The sequence below is a fragment of the Halichoerus grypus genome, chromosome 13 (genome assembly GCF_964656455.1).
Source record: "Halichoerus grypus chromosome 13, mHalGry1.hap1.1, whole genome shotgun sequence".
In the NCBI taxonomy this organism is placed as follows: Eukaryota; Metazoa; Chordata; class Mammalia; order Carnivora; family Phocidae; genus Halichoerus; species Halichoerus grypus.
This window is the reverse complement of record NC_135724.1, coordinates 88,862,168-88,880,460: the sequence shown is the minus strand read 5'-3', so window position 1 is coordinate 88,880,460 and position 18,293 is coordinate 88,862,168. Positions and strand designations below refer to the sequence as shown.

Genomic DNA, 18,293 nt, shown 5'->3' with positions numbered 1-18,293 from the left:
TTGTTAGAGCGGCCCCAGGAAGCTAATATAGTCCCATACTAAGGGCCCTCGCTAGGAAAGGCATTTTGGGGAAGCAGGGCCCCTGGATTTCTACCTGTGAAATAATAGGAAATATGTATATTGCTCTCTGCCCTTGGTTCCTGATACAAAGCTCCTAAATCTCTTGGAATTTCCTGAGTAATGGGAGCATCTGACACTGAGCTCCTAAATCCCTTGGAATTTCCTGGAGTGTCTTTTGTTCGAATGAGGCGATTCTTGGTGAGCTCCTAGAGGGAGGCTGGTCCCCAGAAAGACCCAGCTATGATTAAAAGCTTGCAATTTTCAACCCCTCCCCACCCCCATCCTCCAAAGACGGGAGAGGGCCTGGAAATGGAGTTAATAATCTATCCTGTCTATATGATGAGGCCTCCATAAAAATCCCAGTAGGATGGGGTTGGGGGCTTCTGGGCTGGTGAGCCTCCATGAACCAAGAGGGTGACACACCCCAACTCCATGAAGACAGAAGCTCCTCCAGACCTCGCCCTATGTACCTCTTCATCCAGGTGTTCATCTGTATCCTTTATCACATCCTTTATTATATCATAAACTGGTAAACAAGTAAGTGTTTCCTGAGTTCTATTAGCTGCTTTAGCATATGATCGAATCCAAAGAGGGGTCATGGGAACCTCAAGTTGTAGCCAAGTCAGACAGAAATTGTGGGCAACCCAGGAACCTACAACTTGCAATTGTCATCTGAAGTGGGGGGTGGCAGTCCCATGAGACGGAGCCTGTAACTTGTAGGGTCTGCACTAACTCTAATCAGTGTCCGAACTGAGTTGAATTGTGGGACCCCCAGCTGGGGGCACAGAACCTTGCTTGACGTGGAAACAAAATCGCCCACATCCCGCATCAGACGTGGGACACACAGGGGGAAGATGTCTTTCCAGCACCCCACTCCATGGATTGTTCCTCCTCCTGACGCGAGCCAGGCGGCCCCCACGGGATTGTCCACTTCCTACCCCTGTCACATATAGAGTGAGATGTCATTTCAGAAAACACTGGAGAAGGAGGCATGCAGGGCCCAGGAGCCCCAGCTCGCGCCCCCTCAGTCTGGCAGGTGTGTTCTGAAGTTTTTTCAACCTGCCTTTCCTGTTCAGTGGTGTCTCCTCACAGCTGGGAGAATAAGTAAACTGCAGAGGTCTACACTCATTTGTTCATTAGGTCATTCATTTATTCAAGGTGTACTTACTGAGTGTCCCCTTGGGGTCAGGCACTGGGCTGCATCCTGGGCATGCAAAGCTGAATCCAGTGCATGTCTTTAGAGAGACAGAGGCAGAGGGAAACACACAGGTAAATAATGTGTGATAAGGAGCGCCTGGGTGGCTCAGTTGGTTGGCAGGCTATCTTGATTTCGGCTCAGGTCGTGATCTTGGGGTCCTGGGATCAAGCCCCACTTTGGGCTCCACAGGTGGGGAGTCTGCTTGGAGTTTCTCTCTCTCCCTCTGCCCCTCCCCACACTCGAGGGCACGCTCTCTCTCTCCAAAATGAATAAATAAATCTTTAAATAATAATAATAATAATGTGTGGTAGGGGCGCCTGGGTGGCTCAGTCGTTAAGTGTCTGCCTTCGGCTCAGGTCATGATCCCGGGGTCCTGGGATCGAGCCCCACATCGGGCTCCCTGCTCTGCGAGAAGCCTGCTTCTCCCTCTCCCACTCCCCCTGCTTGGGTTCCTTCTCTTGCTGTGTTTCTCTCTGTCAAAAAAGAAATAAAATCTTTAAAAAAATAATAATAATAATAATAATAATGTGTGGTAAGCACATGGGTACCAGAAGTGGGGCTGAGAAGAGGGCCTAACCCAGACTGGAGAAGGAGATTCACAGAAGGCTTGGCACTTGTAGGAAGTGGGTTAGTCACAAACCACACATGGCTTTTAAACTTTAAATTAATTAAATAATATTGAAAATTCAGGTTCCACTAGCCCCATTTCAAGGGCTCAATAGCTACATGTATATTACAGAGCATTTCCATCATTGTAGAAAGTTTTATTGGAAGATGCTGGTCTAGGCTGAGGCTGACAAAAGAGGAGTTATCCAGGATTGGGGGAAGGAAGGATGTCCCCAGAAGTTTCTATAAGACAGCCTTTGGATACTAAACACAGTACCGCTGCTGTGGGAGGTGTCCAGACCAGTTCCTGCCGTGCCTTGTCGGTCATCTTGAATTCCCTGCTAAGGACAACGGGAGAGCCGCTGGAGCATTCAGCCAAGTGAGTATCCTCATCAGATTTGAATTTTGGACAATGGATTGGAGGAGGAGCAAGGCAGGAGGCAGGAGGACCCATCAGGAGACGGTCCCATTCCTCCAGAATCTCGGACCAGCCAAAGTGGTAGCAACGCGGGTGGAGAGAGATTTAGGGCATATGCTGACAGATTGGGGACTGTGGTTCGTGAGGAAGAAGAGGGAACCAAGCTTAGGGCTTGTGCTACGTGGATGGTGCTAAGCGTTCCCTTTGTCTGGTGTGGAATCTGAGGAAGAGGATGAGAAACCTTTTTCTTCAGTGTTGGTACTTAAGGGAGTGGGCTTCAGTGATCTGGAGGCCCGCGTTCCTCGGTGATGCCCGTTCTGTGGCTCACCACAGACCACACTAGAGGGAACACATGGGTTTGAGCCTAAAGAATTCCTGGGGGCAGCTGTGGGCAGCTCCATGGCTCCAGAGCAGGCAGGAGAAGGGGGACGACAAAAGCCTGTTGCTCCCCTTTCTCTCTTTGTCAACCATTCCCCTGATCTTTCACGATGCCACTCACTCCAAAATGGCTCCCCACTCCCACTGAGTTCCAAATGTCCTGTAAAACAGCTCCACTCAACGTGGACTGTTTTATTCCTCGTAGTTCTGTGACGTGGACTCCAGATTCCAAACGCCTCAAATGCCTCTCTTCTTACTTCTTCCACACTCTTCATTTGGTCTGGAATGTCTGTTCCTTTCATTTCTGCCCCTACAGATTTTAGCAGCTCTCCCTTATTCCCCTTATTCATAAAACTCTGGTGGACCAGTCGGATTTTTTTGAAACAGATTTTTAAAGTAAAGTTGTAGCTACAAAGTCAAAATATATATGTATTTTACACCGGATCATCCACAATAACTTCACATATCATTTGTGGTGTGTCTACTACATTTTGAAAAATACTACCTCAATCTGCTTATTCAATGTGCTTCTTAAAATTGTTACTTACATAGTTGTCTTATTTTCCCTACTACACACTCAGCTCCAGACAGCGAATAATATCTTCCTCATTTGGGGGATCCTAAAGCATCTAGCAAAAACACCTTATAGGTTCATTGACTATGCATTCTTAAATCAATAAAGCCTCAATTTGCATTAGGCTTTGTGATCAGTAGCTAGGAGTAAAAAAAGATTAGTAATAAAATTTGGTCTGAATTTTTTAAGACTATTTCTTTATTTTATTTTTTTCAAAGATTTTATTTATTTATTTGACAGAGAGAGAGAGAGCACAAGCAGGGGGGAGCGCCAGAGGGAGAAGCAGGCTTCCCACTGAGCAGGGAGCCTGATGTGAGACTCAATCCCAGGACCCTGGGATCATGACCTAAACCAAAGACAGATGCTTACCCACTGAGCCACCCAGATACCCCAGACTACTTCTTTTTTTAGAGAGGTTTTAGCTTCATAGCAAAATTGAGAGGAAGGTACAGAGAGTTCCCATATGCCCCTGCCCCACACACCACAGCCTCCCCTATCATCAATAGCAGATTTTCAGGGAAATGGAAACCTTTCTTCCTTAATCCTCTGCCTTCCAGAGAATTCTGTAGTCAAAGAGAAAGAGAAGGTGATTTGGCAAGAACGTGGAAAAAGGAGGCACGTGTTAGTCATTTGAGAAAAGGGAAACACTCATGTTTACTAGAATCTCGACAGTGTCTGCTCACACAGAATGAAGAATATTTTCCACTTGTTGAAAAATCCAGCCTGACCATATTAAGGTATTCACCAAGAACATGGACTTTATCTCCCAAGACCTCTTGGATTAGTGGGGGAGCTAAGTGAACATGTTCGATGGACACACTTATTTATTAGAAGTCATGAAACTAACAAGTAAAGTGTGAGGAGAAAAAGTAGGAGGATGACATTGGAAAGGTAGTTGGGGAACCATCTGTGAAGGGCTTTGTATACCAATCTGAGGAATGTGACCTTTAGCCTAGAGCAGAGGTGGCAAACTTAAAATCCCACAGAGACCAGGCACGTAAATGAGTGAAGCTGACCAGGTAATAGGGAGTGGTGGGGACTGGGGCAAAATGGAGAATGCTTACCCTGTCTCAGGGGAGCAGCTACTCTCAGCTCCAGCTGATTGTTACTATGTGTGATTGTTGGCCCACAGCAGCCAGATCTTCCAGTTTTCCAAGAGAGTCTGGAAATCCAGGTTTTTATAGGATGGTCCTAAGTTTTTAAAACGTGTGGCCCAAATCCAACTGGCTTTAGAACCCAGTCTGGCTCACAGGCCATATAGCAATCGCCGTGGCAGCTTGGAGGGAGTGAATGAAGTTTTTTTAATTTAATTTTATTATTTTTTAAAGATTTTATTTATTTGACAGAGAGACACAACGAGAGAGGGAACACAAGCAGAGGGAGTGGGAGAGGGAGAAGCAGGCTTCCCACGGAGCAGGGAGCCCGATGCGGGGCTCGATCCCAGGACTCCGGGATCATGACCTGAGCCGAAGGCAGACGCTTAACGGCTGAGCCACCCAGGCGCCCCTGAAGTTTTTTTTTTAAAAAGGATATGATCCCATCTGTGCTTTAGAAAAATCACATGGTGGTGTGGGAGAGAAATTACAGGGAATAGATTAGAGGAAAGGAAACCAGTCAGGGAACTCTCTGAATAGTTTCCACAGGTGGGAGGTGGCAACAGTCATGGTGAGGTGGGGGGAATGTGGTTGGGCTGATCTGGAGTCCGGGATTCGGTGGGAAGACCTTTGCTTTAATCAGCGTCTGAAAAGGGGCGCCTGGGTGGCTCTGTCAGTTAAGTGTCTGCCTTCAGCTCAGGTCATGATCTCGGGGTCCTGGGATCGAGTCCCGCATCAGGCTTCTTGCTCAGCCGGGAGCCTGCTTCTCCCTTTCCCTCTGCTGCTCCCCCTACTTGTGCTCTCTCTCTCTGTCAAATAAATAAATAAATAAACTCTTAAAAAAAAAAAATCAGCTTCTGGAAGGAGTATATGCATTCTCTCAACGCATTTCCCGCCCCCGTACCCCTTTCCTGAGCTGGGAGCTGAAAGGCAGAGGGCAGATAGATCACCTCTAAAGCCAAAGGATAGGAAATTTTAGCAAAGACTCTGCTCTTGGGTGCAGTCTAATTTTACCCGTGATTATTTTAGAGATAGACTCCTTGACCAATTGCCCGACCCTCACTTGCCCCACCAACGGGCTCTGCACGTAGTTAAAATTAAAAACATATCTATCGGGGCGCCTGGGTGGCTCAGTCGTTAAGCGTCTGCCTTCGGCTCAGGTCATGATCCCAGGGTCCTGGGATCGAGCCCCGCATCGGGCTCCCTGCTCCGCGAGAAGCCTGCTTCTCCCTCCCCCACTCCCCCTGCTTGTGTTCCCTCTCTCGCTGTGTCTTTCTCTGTCAAATAAATAAATAAAATCTTAAAAAAAAAAAAAAAAAAAAAAATCTATCATTTGGTATTTGGATTTTTTGAACAGCCAGTGAGAAACTCAGAGCCAAAGCCTCTTTTGCAAACAGCAGAGAGAGGAACTGGCTCCCCAAGAGGCAGTTGTATGGAGACAGACACATGAGAGGTGACCTCAGATCCATTGCATGGTCTTGCTAGTTATGCAACCAGTCACTTGGGCCCAGGGAAGGATGCAAAGGGCAGGAGGTATGAATGGAGGGAAGGGAAGAAGACGTGCCTCACAGAATGTTTCTAACACCCAGCAAGTGCTGTTTTTAGAGCTTTTTTTCCTCCACAGACCCTTCTGAGTTTTGAGTGTTGTCTTTTGGGGTGTGGGCAGAGGAAATGGCTCTGAGGAGCTCTGGAGCAAAGCCTCCCGCTCTGGCACCGCCTGGGAGAGCCCCATGGGATGGGGAGAGAACGGGGCAGTCAGGCAAAAGGTTAGGGGAGGAAAGCAAAGGCAGAGGCCCAGAACAGCTCCAGGAAATGTTTGTATTTCTCCGCTGGGAGGGAGGACAAACAAGCTTTTTTCGTGCCTTCTGGGCAGCTCTGCATGCTCCCCAGCACAGGAGTCCGAAGAGCAAGAGTGAGGCTGGAAAGAAAAACCATTGCAGGGCTGGACCCAGCGACAGCTCTAGGGCGTGAATCTCGCCGGACCCACCTGCCGCGCCCCAGAAATGACCACCTGCGTGTCACAGCCCGGCCGTGCTCCGTGCTTCACCTGCTGGGGAGACAGGTAGCGTGGGACAGCCAGCCGAGAAAGGACCTCCCGGAGTCTCTCGTCTCCTGGCTGAAGTCCCTGCTCGCCTAGCGGTGGCTGTGTCCACCCACACGTGCAGTCGGGACCTGCATCCCGGGGTGAAGAAGTCAGAAAACCAGCGGCCAGGTGAGTGGGTAGCATTCAGGGGAGCATCTGTGACTTTGCGGGGACTCCCGGGGCCACCCGGCACGCAGAACGCCCCCCGTCCTCTGTCCACCATGGACAACGGGTCGTGCTGCCTCATCGAGGGGGACCCCATCTCCCAGGTGATGCCGCCGCTGCTGATCCTGGCCTTTGTGCTTGGCGCGCTGGGCAATGGTGTCGCCCTGTGTGGTTTCTGCTTTCACATGAAGACCTGGAAGCCGAGCACTATTTACCTTTTTAACCTAGCTGTGGCCGACTTCCTTCTCATGATCTGCCTGCCCTTCCGGACCGACTACTACTGGAGACACAGGCAATGGGCCTTCGAGGACATTCCCTGTCGGGTGGCCCTCTTCATGCTGGCCATGAACAGGGCGGGGAGCATCATCTTCCTCACAGTGGTGGCCGTGGACAGGTACTTCAAAGTGGTCCACCCCCACCACATGGTGAACACCATCTCCAACCGGACTGCGGCTGGCATCGTCTGTGCCCTTTGGACCATGGTCATCCTGGGGACTCTCTATCTTTTGATGGAGAACCATCTGTGCGTGCATGAGAAGACCATATCTTGCGAGAGCTTCATCATGGAGTCGGCCAACGGCTGGCACGACATCATGTTCCAGCTCGAGTTCTTCCTGCCCCTCGGCATCATCCTGTTTTGCTCCTTCAAGATCGTGTGGAGCCTGAAGCAGAGGCGGCAGCTGGCCAGGCAGACTCGGATGAAGAAGGCTACCCGGTTCATCATGGTGGTGGCCGTTGTGTTCGTCACGTGCTACCTGCCCAGCGTGTCGGCCAGACTCTATTTCCTCTGGACGGTGCCCTCGAGCGCCTGTGACCCCTTGGTCCATGTAGCCCTCCATGTCACCCTCAGCTTCACCTACATGAACAGCATGCTGGACCCCCTGGTGTATTATTTTTCGAGTCCCTCGTTCCCCAAATTCTACACCAAGCTCAAAATCTGCAGTTTGAGACCTAAGAGTCCAGGACGCTCCAAGACCCAGAGGCCGGAAGAGATGGCAATTTCAAACCTCTGTCGCAAGAGTTGTGTCAGCGTGGCAAATGGCTTCCAGAGCCAGCCCGACATGCAGTAGGATCTCCAACCGTGCCGAATGGCACTGAAACAGGCAGACAAAACCAAGGAGGACAGACTGATGACCTAGAAATAGTTCGTGCTAAGGGGGGGAGAGGCTTTGAAAATGCTGCCCTTCCTTAGCTATATCCTCCTCACTCTGTCTGGAAACGGAATCCAGGTTACTATGCCCTTTTGGAAGGTTCCAGCTGAGAAGTGAGTCAGTTGCCTTTCTATGACCCGATTACAACGACGGGACAAGACGTGCATGAAATGGGGCTTGTGTGTATTGGATGGGGCCATGGGAAGAGCCCGGCTCCTGTGTAGTTTTAAACGGCTGAGGAAACAGGCATCAATGTGTAAACCAGTCATGTTCTTTCTCTGGGGGAGTCGGTGAACTTAATGACTTAGCAGTATTTCCCATCCTCTGACCTTAAGTCGTTACTTGTTTTGGAAAGCAGACACCAGAGTAAGTCAATAGCTTTATTTCAGGCTGAGTGAGGCTCTTTAGAGGGGGATGTCTTGATCCTGATGATTGTCATCTTCACAGGGCCCCTCGGTATGATTCTGATTTCTCAGTAGCCCAAGAAGAACGGCAGCAAAACAATCTGCTCTTCTCGGAGCTCCACATTTTTCTGCAAGTCTTTGCATTTCAGAGGAGGTGCTGGGGGGCTGTGCTTACCTGCCCTGATTTTTCCAGCGGGAGCTGAGTGCTTGGAAAAAATCCTGTTGGCCTTTGGGAAGTGCTGAGTCCAGTATGATTCCTTTTGACCGCTTGTTATGTGACTATGAGTTGAGATTATTTATTCATTCATTCTCCAAGTATCTACTGCATGCATATTCTGTGCTGGGCACTGTGCTAGTATCCCTTTTACCTGGAGGGTCCTTAGTCAATTCCTGTGTGACAGCAAAGTATTTGGGGGGAGGGCAAACAGAGAGGTTAACCCTCTCACCCCCTCAGTGAATATAGTTTCTAGACCTGTTCATGGCAAACATCAGTATATTCCTCTTGTTTCAGGCTTCTGTACAAACACCAAAGGGTGGAAAGGGTAATGTCCCTTACGCACATGAATTTCCCACACATGTACCTGGGGCCCTCAAAACTAGATGATTCTATGGAATGATAGGCTGCCTCTGCCCTGTATTGGGGCGAAGGAGTCCAAGCCAACCTTAGCTCTGTTCTCAAGCCACAAGAGTGCTGAGAATCGTTCTTGGCTCTTTTGTTTACACTTTCTCAAATTTCCAGGGTACTCTCTGCACCAGATGACCTTCCCAGCTTTTAGTTCTTTGGGCCTTGAAACACCCCTATCGGCTGTCTTTTCTATTCCCTTTTGCAGAGACACCGCACAGCCCAGTGATGAAAAGTATTGGCTCTGGAAAGTCTGACGAACCTAAATTTGAATCCCAACTTGACCACTTACTAGCTGTGTGATCTGGGGGCAGATTTTATTTCAACACTCAGCTTCCATTTCCTCATATGTCAAGCAGGAGGAACAATAATGTGGATTTCAAGAGGTTGGTGGGCAGATTCCACAAACGTAAGCTCCCGAAGCATAGGGATTCTGTTCACTGTTACGTCCTCCCCAAGGCCTAGAAGAATGCCCACACATAGTAGGTGCTCAATAAATATTTGAATGAATAAACAAGTGTAGACAAAGCACGAGGTGCTGTGTCTGGCAGGAAGGACTGAATATTATGACTTCTGACATTAATGCAGTTTGCACACAAAGATGCTGAGGCAAAGAAGTCATTTCCCTCAGGGTTCAGAGTCCCTGAGTAGCTGCTCTTTTATCACTACCCGAATTTCCCGCTCCCCAGCTGCCTGGGAAGGAGTGGAAGCAGGATTCTTATCCGCATCAAAGAACCATATATCCTCCTGAAGGAAATCTGTGGAAGCTCACACTTCTGCTTTGGATTCTATCCCTGTTCATAATTCTTTCCCGGACTGCTCCTCCTTTGTTGCTTCATGTTAATAAAAATGGTTTCCTAAAGCAAGGCCACATCCTGTGTGTGATTCGTGAAGACTTTACCCTCCAAGGAAAAAGAGTGTAAAAAGTCCAGAAGCTCAGGGTAAGCAGAGGTTCTCACAAAAAAAACAAAAACAAAAACAAAAACAAAACAGCAAGAACAAACAAAAAAGAGGGAAAAATGAAAAACCCAAACATAGTTTAGGCTCCGATTTCTCTTCCCTTTTTAAATTCACAGAATGTGATGGAAAAGAAATCTTATCAAGTGTTCTTCAGAAACTGTAAGGACGAGGATTACAGCTTTGTTTGAGTCAACACAGGACCCTTTTGAGCTCATCCATGAAGCTAGGGCCCTAAATTTTATATATGTATTTATACACACACACACACACACACACACACACACGGGTTGAGATGAAGTAGAACAAACAGATGGGTTCACATATAGACCTAACCATATTCACCTTCCAGTGATGATACAATAGGAGTGGGAAGGGGTTAATATTTTATCCCTTGAAAAGATTCATTCATTCATTCATTCATTCATTCCATCTTTCAAGGAACATTTATTAGGCACCAGCTCCGTACCAGGCACAGTAGAAACACAAATGGAAAACCCAGCCCCTGATCCTGTGGGTTCTATTGTAGAAACCACGGGAAAAAAATCAAATGACCATTCAGAGTAACTGTGAATGTGGTAAGCATAGGGGTCTGCAGGAGAGCCCAAGGGCTTCATCCTGACCTCGGGGATTAGGGAGGGCTTCTCAGAGGAAGTGACTCCTGAACTTAGCCCTGAAGATTGCAAAGGAGGCAACCAGATGACTCAGTGGGGAAAGGTATCCCAGTGAGAGAGAGTGTGGTGAGAAAGGTCCCTTGGAAGCTGCGGGAAGGTCAACGGGAAAAGAATGAAAGGTCCTGGGCGGTCTGAGGCAATCGGGGAAGAGGTGAAGCCATGAGATCCACTGCAGAGAGAAGGTCTGTTCACAATTCCTTTTTTTTTTTTTTTAGAGAAGGAGTGAGGGAGGGGCAGAGGGAGAGAGACAAACTCAAGGAGACTCCCTGCTGAGTGTGGAGCCTCACATGGGACTCGATCTCACAACCCTGAGATCACAACCTAAGCTGAAACCAAGAGTCGAATACTTAACCAACTGAGCCACCCAGGCGCCCCTCACAACTCTTCTTGCTGGAAGATTCATGACTAACCTTTCAGATTCTTTGCTTTTTAAAAAAAGAACTAAATTTCTTTAATTATCAAAGGCAGATATGTTTTTGATCAGAATTAAAAGAACATGCAGGGGCGCCTGGGTGGCTCAGTCGTTAAGCGTCTGCCTTCAGCTCAGGTCGTGGTCCCAGGGTCCTGGGATCGAGCCCCACATCAGGCTCCCTGCTCCGCGGGAAGCCTGCTTCTCTCTCTCCCACTCCCCCTGATTGTGTTCCCTCTCTCGCTGTGTCTCTATGAAATAAATAAATAAAATCTTAAAAAAAAAAAGAATTAAAAGAACATGCAAATATATAAAGAAGTTGAAGTCTTCCTTCCATTCCCCTTAATCTCATTACCTAGAAGTGATAACACTTGCACACAGAGGATGAATCTCGTTTTGTGTTGCTGAAGCCGGATACACAGAAAGATAGTTTTGCAAGGTATTTTTGTCATGAAAAGCTTCTTACATCAGAACAGAGATCAAACTCATGGTTTTTAACTCTATTTCATTGTATAAACGAACCACATATGGTTTATCTAACCAATGCCTATTTATTTATTTATTTATTTGAGAGAGAGAGGGAGAGAGAGTGCAGGGGGAGGGGCGAGAGAGAGAATCCTAAGCAGACTCCCCACTGAGCGTGGAGCCCAACTCAGGGCTCGATCCGTGACCCTGAGATCGCGACCTGAGTGGAAACCAAGAGTCAGATGCTCAACTGACTGAGCCACCCAGGCGTCCCAACCAATGGCCTTTTAATGGACATTTAAGTGATTTCCAATTTTCCCCTATTGCCACCATGCTATGGTGAATAATCTGAATGATGTATCTTTGGGCACATGTGCTAGAGTTTTCGAAAGAAGATTCGGAGACGTGGAAGTGCTGGGTCAAAGGACAGGTGTACTGGGTGAGGTGGTGCGTGCGCTGGCTGAGAGTGTAGACCCTGGAGCCCGACCATCTGGGTTCAAATCATATCTCCTTTACTTACTCGCTGTGTGGCCTCAGGCAAGTTACTTAACCTCTCAGTGCTTTACTTTCCTTCTCTGTAAAATGGGGACAAGAATAGTACCTGCCCATAGGGTTGTTGTGAGTACTAAATGAATTTAGATGAATAAAGCACCTAGAATAGTACCTGACGTAGAGTAAACACTAAAAAAAAAAAAACAAAAAACCAAAGTCCTACTCTTTTAAAGCGATGAAGTCCAATAATCAATTTTGTTATTGTTGTTTGTGTGTTTGGAGTTATGCAAAGGAAGGTTTGCCTAAGACAAGGTTGTGAAGGCTCACTCTTAGGGTTTTCCTCTAAGAGTTCTGTCTTACATTTAGGTCTGTAATCCATTTTGAGTTAACTTTTGTGTTTGGGGCAAAGAAGGGATCTGACTTCATTCTTTTGCATGTGGCTATTCAGTTGTCCCAGCAGCACTGATTAAAAACACTATTCGTTTCCCCACTGATTTATCTTAGAACCCTTGTTGAAAATCAGCTGACCACAAAGGCAAAAGTTTATTTTCGGACTCTCAATTGTTCCCTATTGATTTACATGTCTTTTCTTATGCCAGAAGCCCACTGTCTTGATGACTGTAAAGTGTTTGAATCGGGAAGTGTGAGTTCATCTTTCTTCTTCTTTTTCAAGATTATTTGATTATTCTGGTTTGTCCTTAGGTTTTTTTACATGAAATTCAACACTATATTTCAAAACCCTGAAATATGGTTCTCTCTCTCTTTTTTTTAAAGATTTTATTTATTGGGGCACCTGGGTGGCTCAGTCGGTTAAGGGTCTGCCTTCGGCTCAGGTCATGATCTCAGGATCCTGGGATCGAGCCCAGAGTCGTCGTGTCCCCCCCGCCCCTGCCCCCCTGCGTCAGCCGGGAGCCTGTTTCTCCCTCTCCTCACCCCGCTCACTCTCGCTCAAATAAATTTTATTTGAGAGAGAGAAAGAAAGAGAGAATGCTCCTGCATGCACATGACTTGAGGGGAAGGGCAGAGGGAAAGGAAGCAGCAGGCTCCCCACTGAGCAGGGGGAAGACTCTGGACTCTATCTCAGGACCCTGGGATCATGACCTGAGCTGAAGGCAGACGCTTAACCGATTGAGCCCCCCAGGCACACCCTCTTCTTTTTTCTTTTCAAAGTTCTCTGCCAACTGGTAAGGCCAGCTTCCTCTCTTTCTTTACTACTTCTCAGTTTCTCCTTCATCTTCCGTAGTGGTCCAGAGGTTTATTTCCCACCAGCCAAGTGTCCCAACTCAGAGTTACTTACGGCCTGCAGGGGCAAATCTCCCACAATGCCCCCGATGAACGACGCTTCCCGTACTCCCACCCTCATGTGACCCCTCCTGGTGGAATATGGACCAGCTCTATGACTCTTTTTAACCCACAGAATGTGCTGAAAGTGCGGTTTCCAAGCCCAGGCCGTAAGAAGTTCTGTTTGTCTGTTTTTTGAAAGCCTTGAGAAGCTTCATAAGAAGCCCAGCCTACCCTGTGGAAAGAACACTCAAAGAGGCCACATAGGCAGATACAAGCCATATGGAGAGGGAGGCAAGGCCAGGGGTCCCAGGGTCCTGCTTGAGCCTAGCTGCCCCCAGACAAGAAATGGCCAGCTGAGCCAGTCAACTCATAGGATCAGGAAAGATAATACAACCGTGGTTGTTTCAAGCCACTGAACTTTGTGGTGGTTTGCTACATGGCAACAGATAACTAAAACACAAATCCCTTCTAAGTCCAAAGACAAACAGGGAAAACTTAACCTAAGTCTTGGTTTTCTAATCTGTAATGAAAATGATGGTGAGGATAATCATAGAACACCACTCACAGGGTTTTCGTGAGGATTAAATGAGATCACGTACGCAAATCTCTTAGCACAATACCTGGCACAAAGCAGACAGATGATAAATAATAGCATTTTTTTTTTTTAAGATTTTATTTTTAAGTCATCTCTATACCCAACTCGGGGCTCGAACTCACAACCCGGAGATCAAGAGTCGCGTGCTCCACCGACTGACCCAGCCAGGGGCGCCTCGTTGTTATCATTTTTAATTTAAAAAAATTATTCAGTCCAGTTCAGTGGCTGTGATAAGATAACTAGGCATAAAGATTCAAGTTAATTGTGAAAGTCACAGATTCCAAGTGGACTTTCCACAAAACCCGGTGGGATCACTCACTCCCTTAGCTGTTGAAATGATTCATCACAAGTTTCTATACAATCATGCGCCAGTAAGAAAAAACATAAATACATACAAGAAGGACACAAACAAGACAAAACCTGCCCTCGGCACAGCGGGAAGACCGGAAATTCCACAGAAGGCACCAGAATCCAGGGAGGCCGGAATTTATATTCAGTCTGAGTGGTGGTGAACTTTCGGTTATCATCATAGAATGAGCTGGAAGATTATCTAACCCCTCAATTTATTTTATTTTTTTTTCAAATATTCTATTTTATTTATTTGAGAGAGAGAGAATGCGAGTTGGGGGAGGGGCAGAGGGAGAGAGAGAAGCAGGCTCCCGGATGAGCAGGGAGCCCGATGCGGGGCTCGAACCCAGGGCTCCGGGATCATGACTTGAGCTGAAGGCAGATGCTTAACGACTGAGCCACCCAGGCGCCCCTAATCCCTCAATTTATACATGAAGAAGCTCGGGGGCTAAGAGGGTTCACGGTAGTTGATGACAGCTCCAGACCAAGCACCCAGGCCTCCAGCTTTTCTTTTTTTCAAACTTAACAATATTTGTTGTTCTTTCCTAATTTTACCCATGACTGTTGTTTTTATTTTTATTTTATTTATTTTTTTTTAAGTAGGCTCCATGCCCAACATGGGGCTTGAACTCATGACCCTGAGATCAAAGAAGCAGATACTCTACCAACTGAGCCAGCCAGGTGTCCCAACAACTGTTTTAAATACACACACACACACACACAAATATTATAAAACTGTAAAACTTAGAAGGGGAGGATACCTCGCAAATTCCAGCTCCCGGAAATAAATATTGTCAATAGTCAGTTTTTCTGACTCTTACTTAATAAAGTTAATAAAGATCCTTAGGTTTGAATATCACCAACAAATCTACATTCGTCCAAGAAGGAAGCAGGATATTCACAGGCAGCAAGGACAGGAAACGAATACCAACCATTTCACTAGCGCTTTAATACACCCACAGGAGATGATCTCAATCCAGTGCAGCCTTACAAATGAGGCAATAGTGTAATAAGAGTCCATGTAGTTTCATGGTTAGGGACACAGGCTTTGAAGCCAGAGCTAGATTCAAACCCAGGGCTCTGCTCTCATTGGCTGGGGTAGCCCTGAATCTTACCAACCTCTCTGAGCTTCACTTCCCTCATTTTGAAATCAGAATCAGTAATGAGCCCTACTTTGTGGACTGCAGTCAGGGTAAAACACGATCATGGATTTAAAACATTTGCACCTGGGTGGCTCAGTCGGTTAAGCATCTGCCTTCAGCTCAGGTCATGATCCCAGGGTCCTGGAATCGAGTCCCATGTCGGGCTCCTTGCTCAGCGGGGAGCCTGCTTCTCCCTCTGCCTGCCGCTCCCCCTGCTCGTGCTCTCTCGCTCTCTTTCTCTCTCTGATAAATAAATAAATAAAATCTTTTAAAAAAATAAAATAAAGCATTTATGCATGGGGTCTGCAATATTGGAAGCTCTCTGTAATGTACGAGCCAACATCACCTTAACTTCTTTTTTTTAATTGAGGAATAATTGACATAAAACATTACATTGGTTTCAGGTACAACATAAAGATTTGATATTTGTGTATATTGAGAAATGATCACCACAATGAGTCTAGTTAACTCTGTCATTGTACGTAGTTACAGAATTTTTTCTTGTGCTGAGGACTTTTAAGATTTACTCTCTTCGCAACTTTCAAATATGCAATAGAGTATTATTAGCTAAAGTCACCATGGTGTACATTACATGCCCAGGACTTATTTATTTTATAACTGGAGGTTTGTACCTTTGGACTCCCTTCGCCCATTTTGCCCACCCTCCACCCCCTGCCTCTAGCAACCACCAATCTGTTCTCTGTATCTATGAGCTTTTTTTTTATGACTCCATATGTAAGAGAGATCATAGGGTATTTACCTTTTTCCATCTGACTTATTTCCCTTAGCATAATACCCTCACAGTCCATCTATGTTGTCACAAATGGTAAGATTGCATTCTTTTTTATGGTTCAATAATTTCATTCTTTTTTATGGTTCAATAATATTCCATGCATATATACACTTTTTTTAACCCATTCATCTGCCTATGGACACTTAGGTGTTTTCCATATCTTGGCTATTGTGAATAATGCTACAAGGAACATGGGCGTGCAGATACCTTTTCAAGTTAATGTTTTCGTTTTCTTCGGATAAATACCCAGAGGTGGGATTGCTGGATGGTATGGTATTTCTTTTTTTAATTTTTTGAGAAACCTCCATACTGTTTCCCACAGTGGCTGCACCAATATCTATTCCCACCAACAGCGCAACAGGGTTCCCCTTCCTCCACAGCCTCGCCAACACCTGTTATTTCTTGTCTTCTTGATAATAGCCATTCTAACAGGTGTGAGGTGATACTACATCGTGGTATAGATTTACATTTCCCTGATGATTAGTGATGTTGAGCATTTTTCATGTACCTATTTGTCATCCATATGTTTTCTTTAGAAAAAATGTCTATTCAGATTCTCTGTCCTTTTTTTAATAAAACTGTTTTGCTATTAAGTTGTATGAATTATTTGTATATTTTGGATGTTAATCCCTTACCAGATATATAATTTGCAAATATTTTCTCCCATTCAGTATCTTGCCTTTTCATTTTGTTAATGGTTTCCTTTGCTGTGCAGAAGCTTTTTAGTTTGATATAGTCCCACTTGTTCTTTGTGCTTTTTTGTCTTTGCCTTTGGTGTCAAATCCAAAGAAATCATTAGGAAGACCAAGGTCAAGGAGTTTAGTGCCTATGTAGGGAGTTTTATGGTTTCAGGTCACACGTTCCAGTCTTTAATCTATTTTAAGTTAAATGTTTTTTAAGATTTATTTATTTTAGGGGCGCCTGGGTGGCTCAGTCGTTAGGCGTCTGCCTTAGGCTCAGGTCATGATCCTGGGGTCCTGGGATTGAGCCCCGCATCAGGCTCCCTGCTCTGCGGGAAGCCTGCTTCTCCCTCTCCCATTCCCCCTGCTTGTGTTCCCTCTCTCGCTGTATCTCTCTCTGTGAAATAAATAAATCTTAAAAAAAAAAAAGATTTATTTATTTTTTTATTTTTATTTTTTTTATTTTTTAAAGATTTTATTTATTTGTTTGAGAGAGAGAATGAGAGCATGAAAGGGGGGAGGGTCAGAGGGAGAAGCAGACTCCCCGCTGAGCAGGGAGCCCGATGCGGGACTCGATCCCAGGACTCCAGGATCATGACCTGAACCGAAGGCAGCCGCTTAACCAACTGAGCCACCCAGGCGCCCGATTTATTTATTTTAAATAGAGCGAGAGAGCGCTTGTGCGCATGCGCACGTGAGCGCGGGGTGGAGCAGAGGGAGAGAATCTTCAAGCAGACTCCCTGCTGAGCGGGGAGCCTGAGGCGGGGCTGAATCCCACAACCCATAAGATCGTGACCTGCGCGGAAACCAAGAGTTGGACACCTAACAACTGAGCCACCCAGGCGCCCCTTTTTAAAGTTAATTTTTGTGTATGGAGGGAAGGAGGGAGGGAAAAAATAAGTTAATTTTCATGTATAATGTAATTTGCATGTGGCTGTCCAGTTTTCCCAGTACCATCTATTGAAGAGGTTGTCCTTTCCCCAGTATCTTGGCTCCTTTGTTGTAAATTAATTGACCATATTTGCATGGGTTTATTCTGGGCTCTCTGTTCCATTCCATCGATCTATGTGTCTGTTTTTATGCCAACACCATACTGTTTTGATTACTATAGCTTTGGTATATAGCTTGAAATCAGGAGTGTAATGACTCTAGCTTTGTTCTTCTTTCCCAAGATCGCTTTGGCTACTCGGGGTCTTTTGTGATTCTGTACACAAAATTGTTATTTTTTTCTATTGAATTATTTGTTCTATTCAAAAAAAAAATGCTACTGGAATTTTTGTTCTATTTCTACAAAAAAATAAATTATTGTTCTATTTCTACAGAAAATGCTATTGGAATTTTGATAGAGAGTGCATTGAATCTGTAGATTTCTTTGGGTAGTATAGACATTTTAACAATATTTGTTCTTCTAATCCATCAGCATGGAACTTGTCTTTCCATTTCTTTGTGTCTTCTTCAATGTCTTTCATCGATGTCTTATAGTTTTCAGGGTACAAGTGTTTCACCTCCTTGGCTAAATTTATTCCTGTGTATATTATTCTTTTTTAAAAAAGATTTTATTTATCTATTTGATAGAGCGAGAGAGAGCATAAGCAGGCGGAGCGGCAGAGGGAGAGGGAGAAGCAAGCTTCCTGCTGAGCAGGGAGCTCGACGCAGGGCTCGATCCCAGGACCCCGGGATCACAACTTGAGCTGAAGGCAG

At 45.9% G+C, this 18,293-nt stretch overlaps 1 protein-coding gene across 1 annotated transcript; it reads left to right on the top strand.

Annotated features, from left to right (window-relative positions):
• The first annotated feature begins 5,843 nt into the window (after nt 1–5,843).
• HCAR1 (hydroxycarboxylic acid receptor 1) lies at nt 5,844–9,624 on the top strand. Its single transcript, XM_036073131.2, has one exon. The coding sequence runs from the start codon at nt 6,633–6,635 to the stop codon at nt 7,644–7,646; it is 1,014 nt and encodes a 337-aa protein (XP_035929024.1). The 5' UTR covers nt 5,844–6,632; the 3' UTR covers nt 7,647–9,624.
• The last annotated feature ends 8,669 nt before the right edge of the window (nt 9,625–18,293 follow it).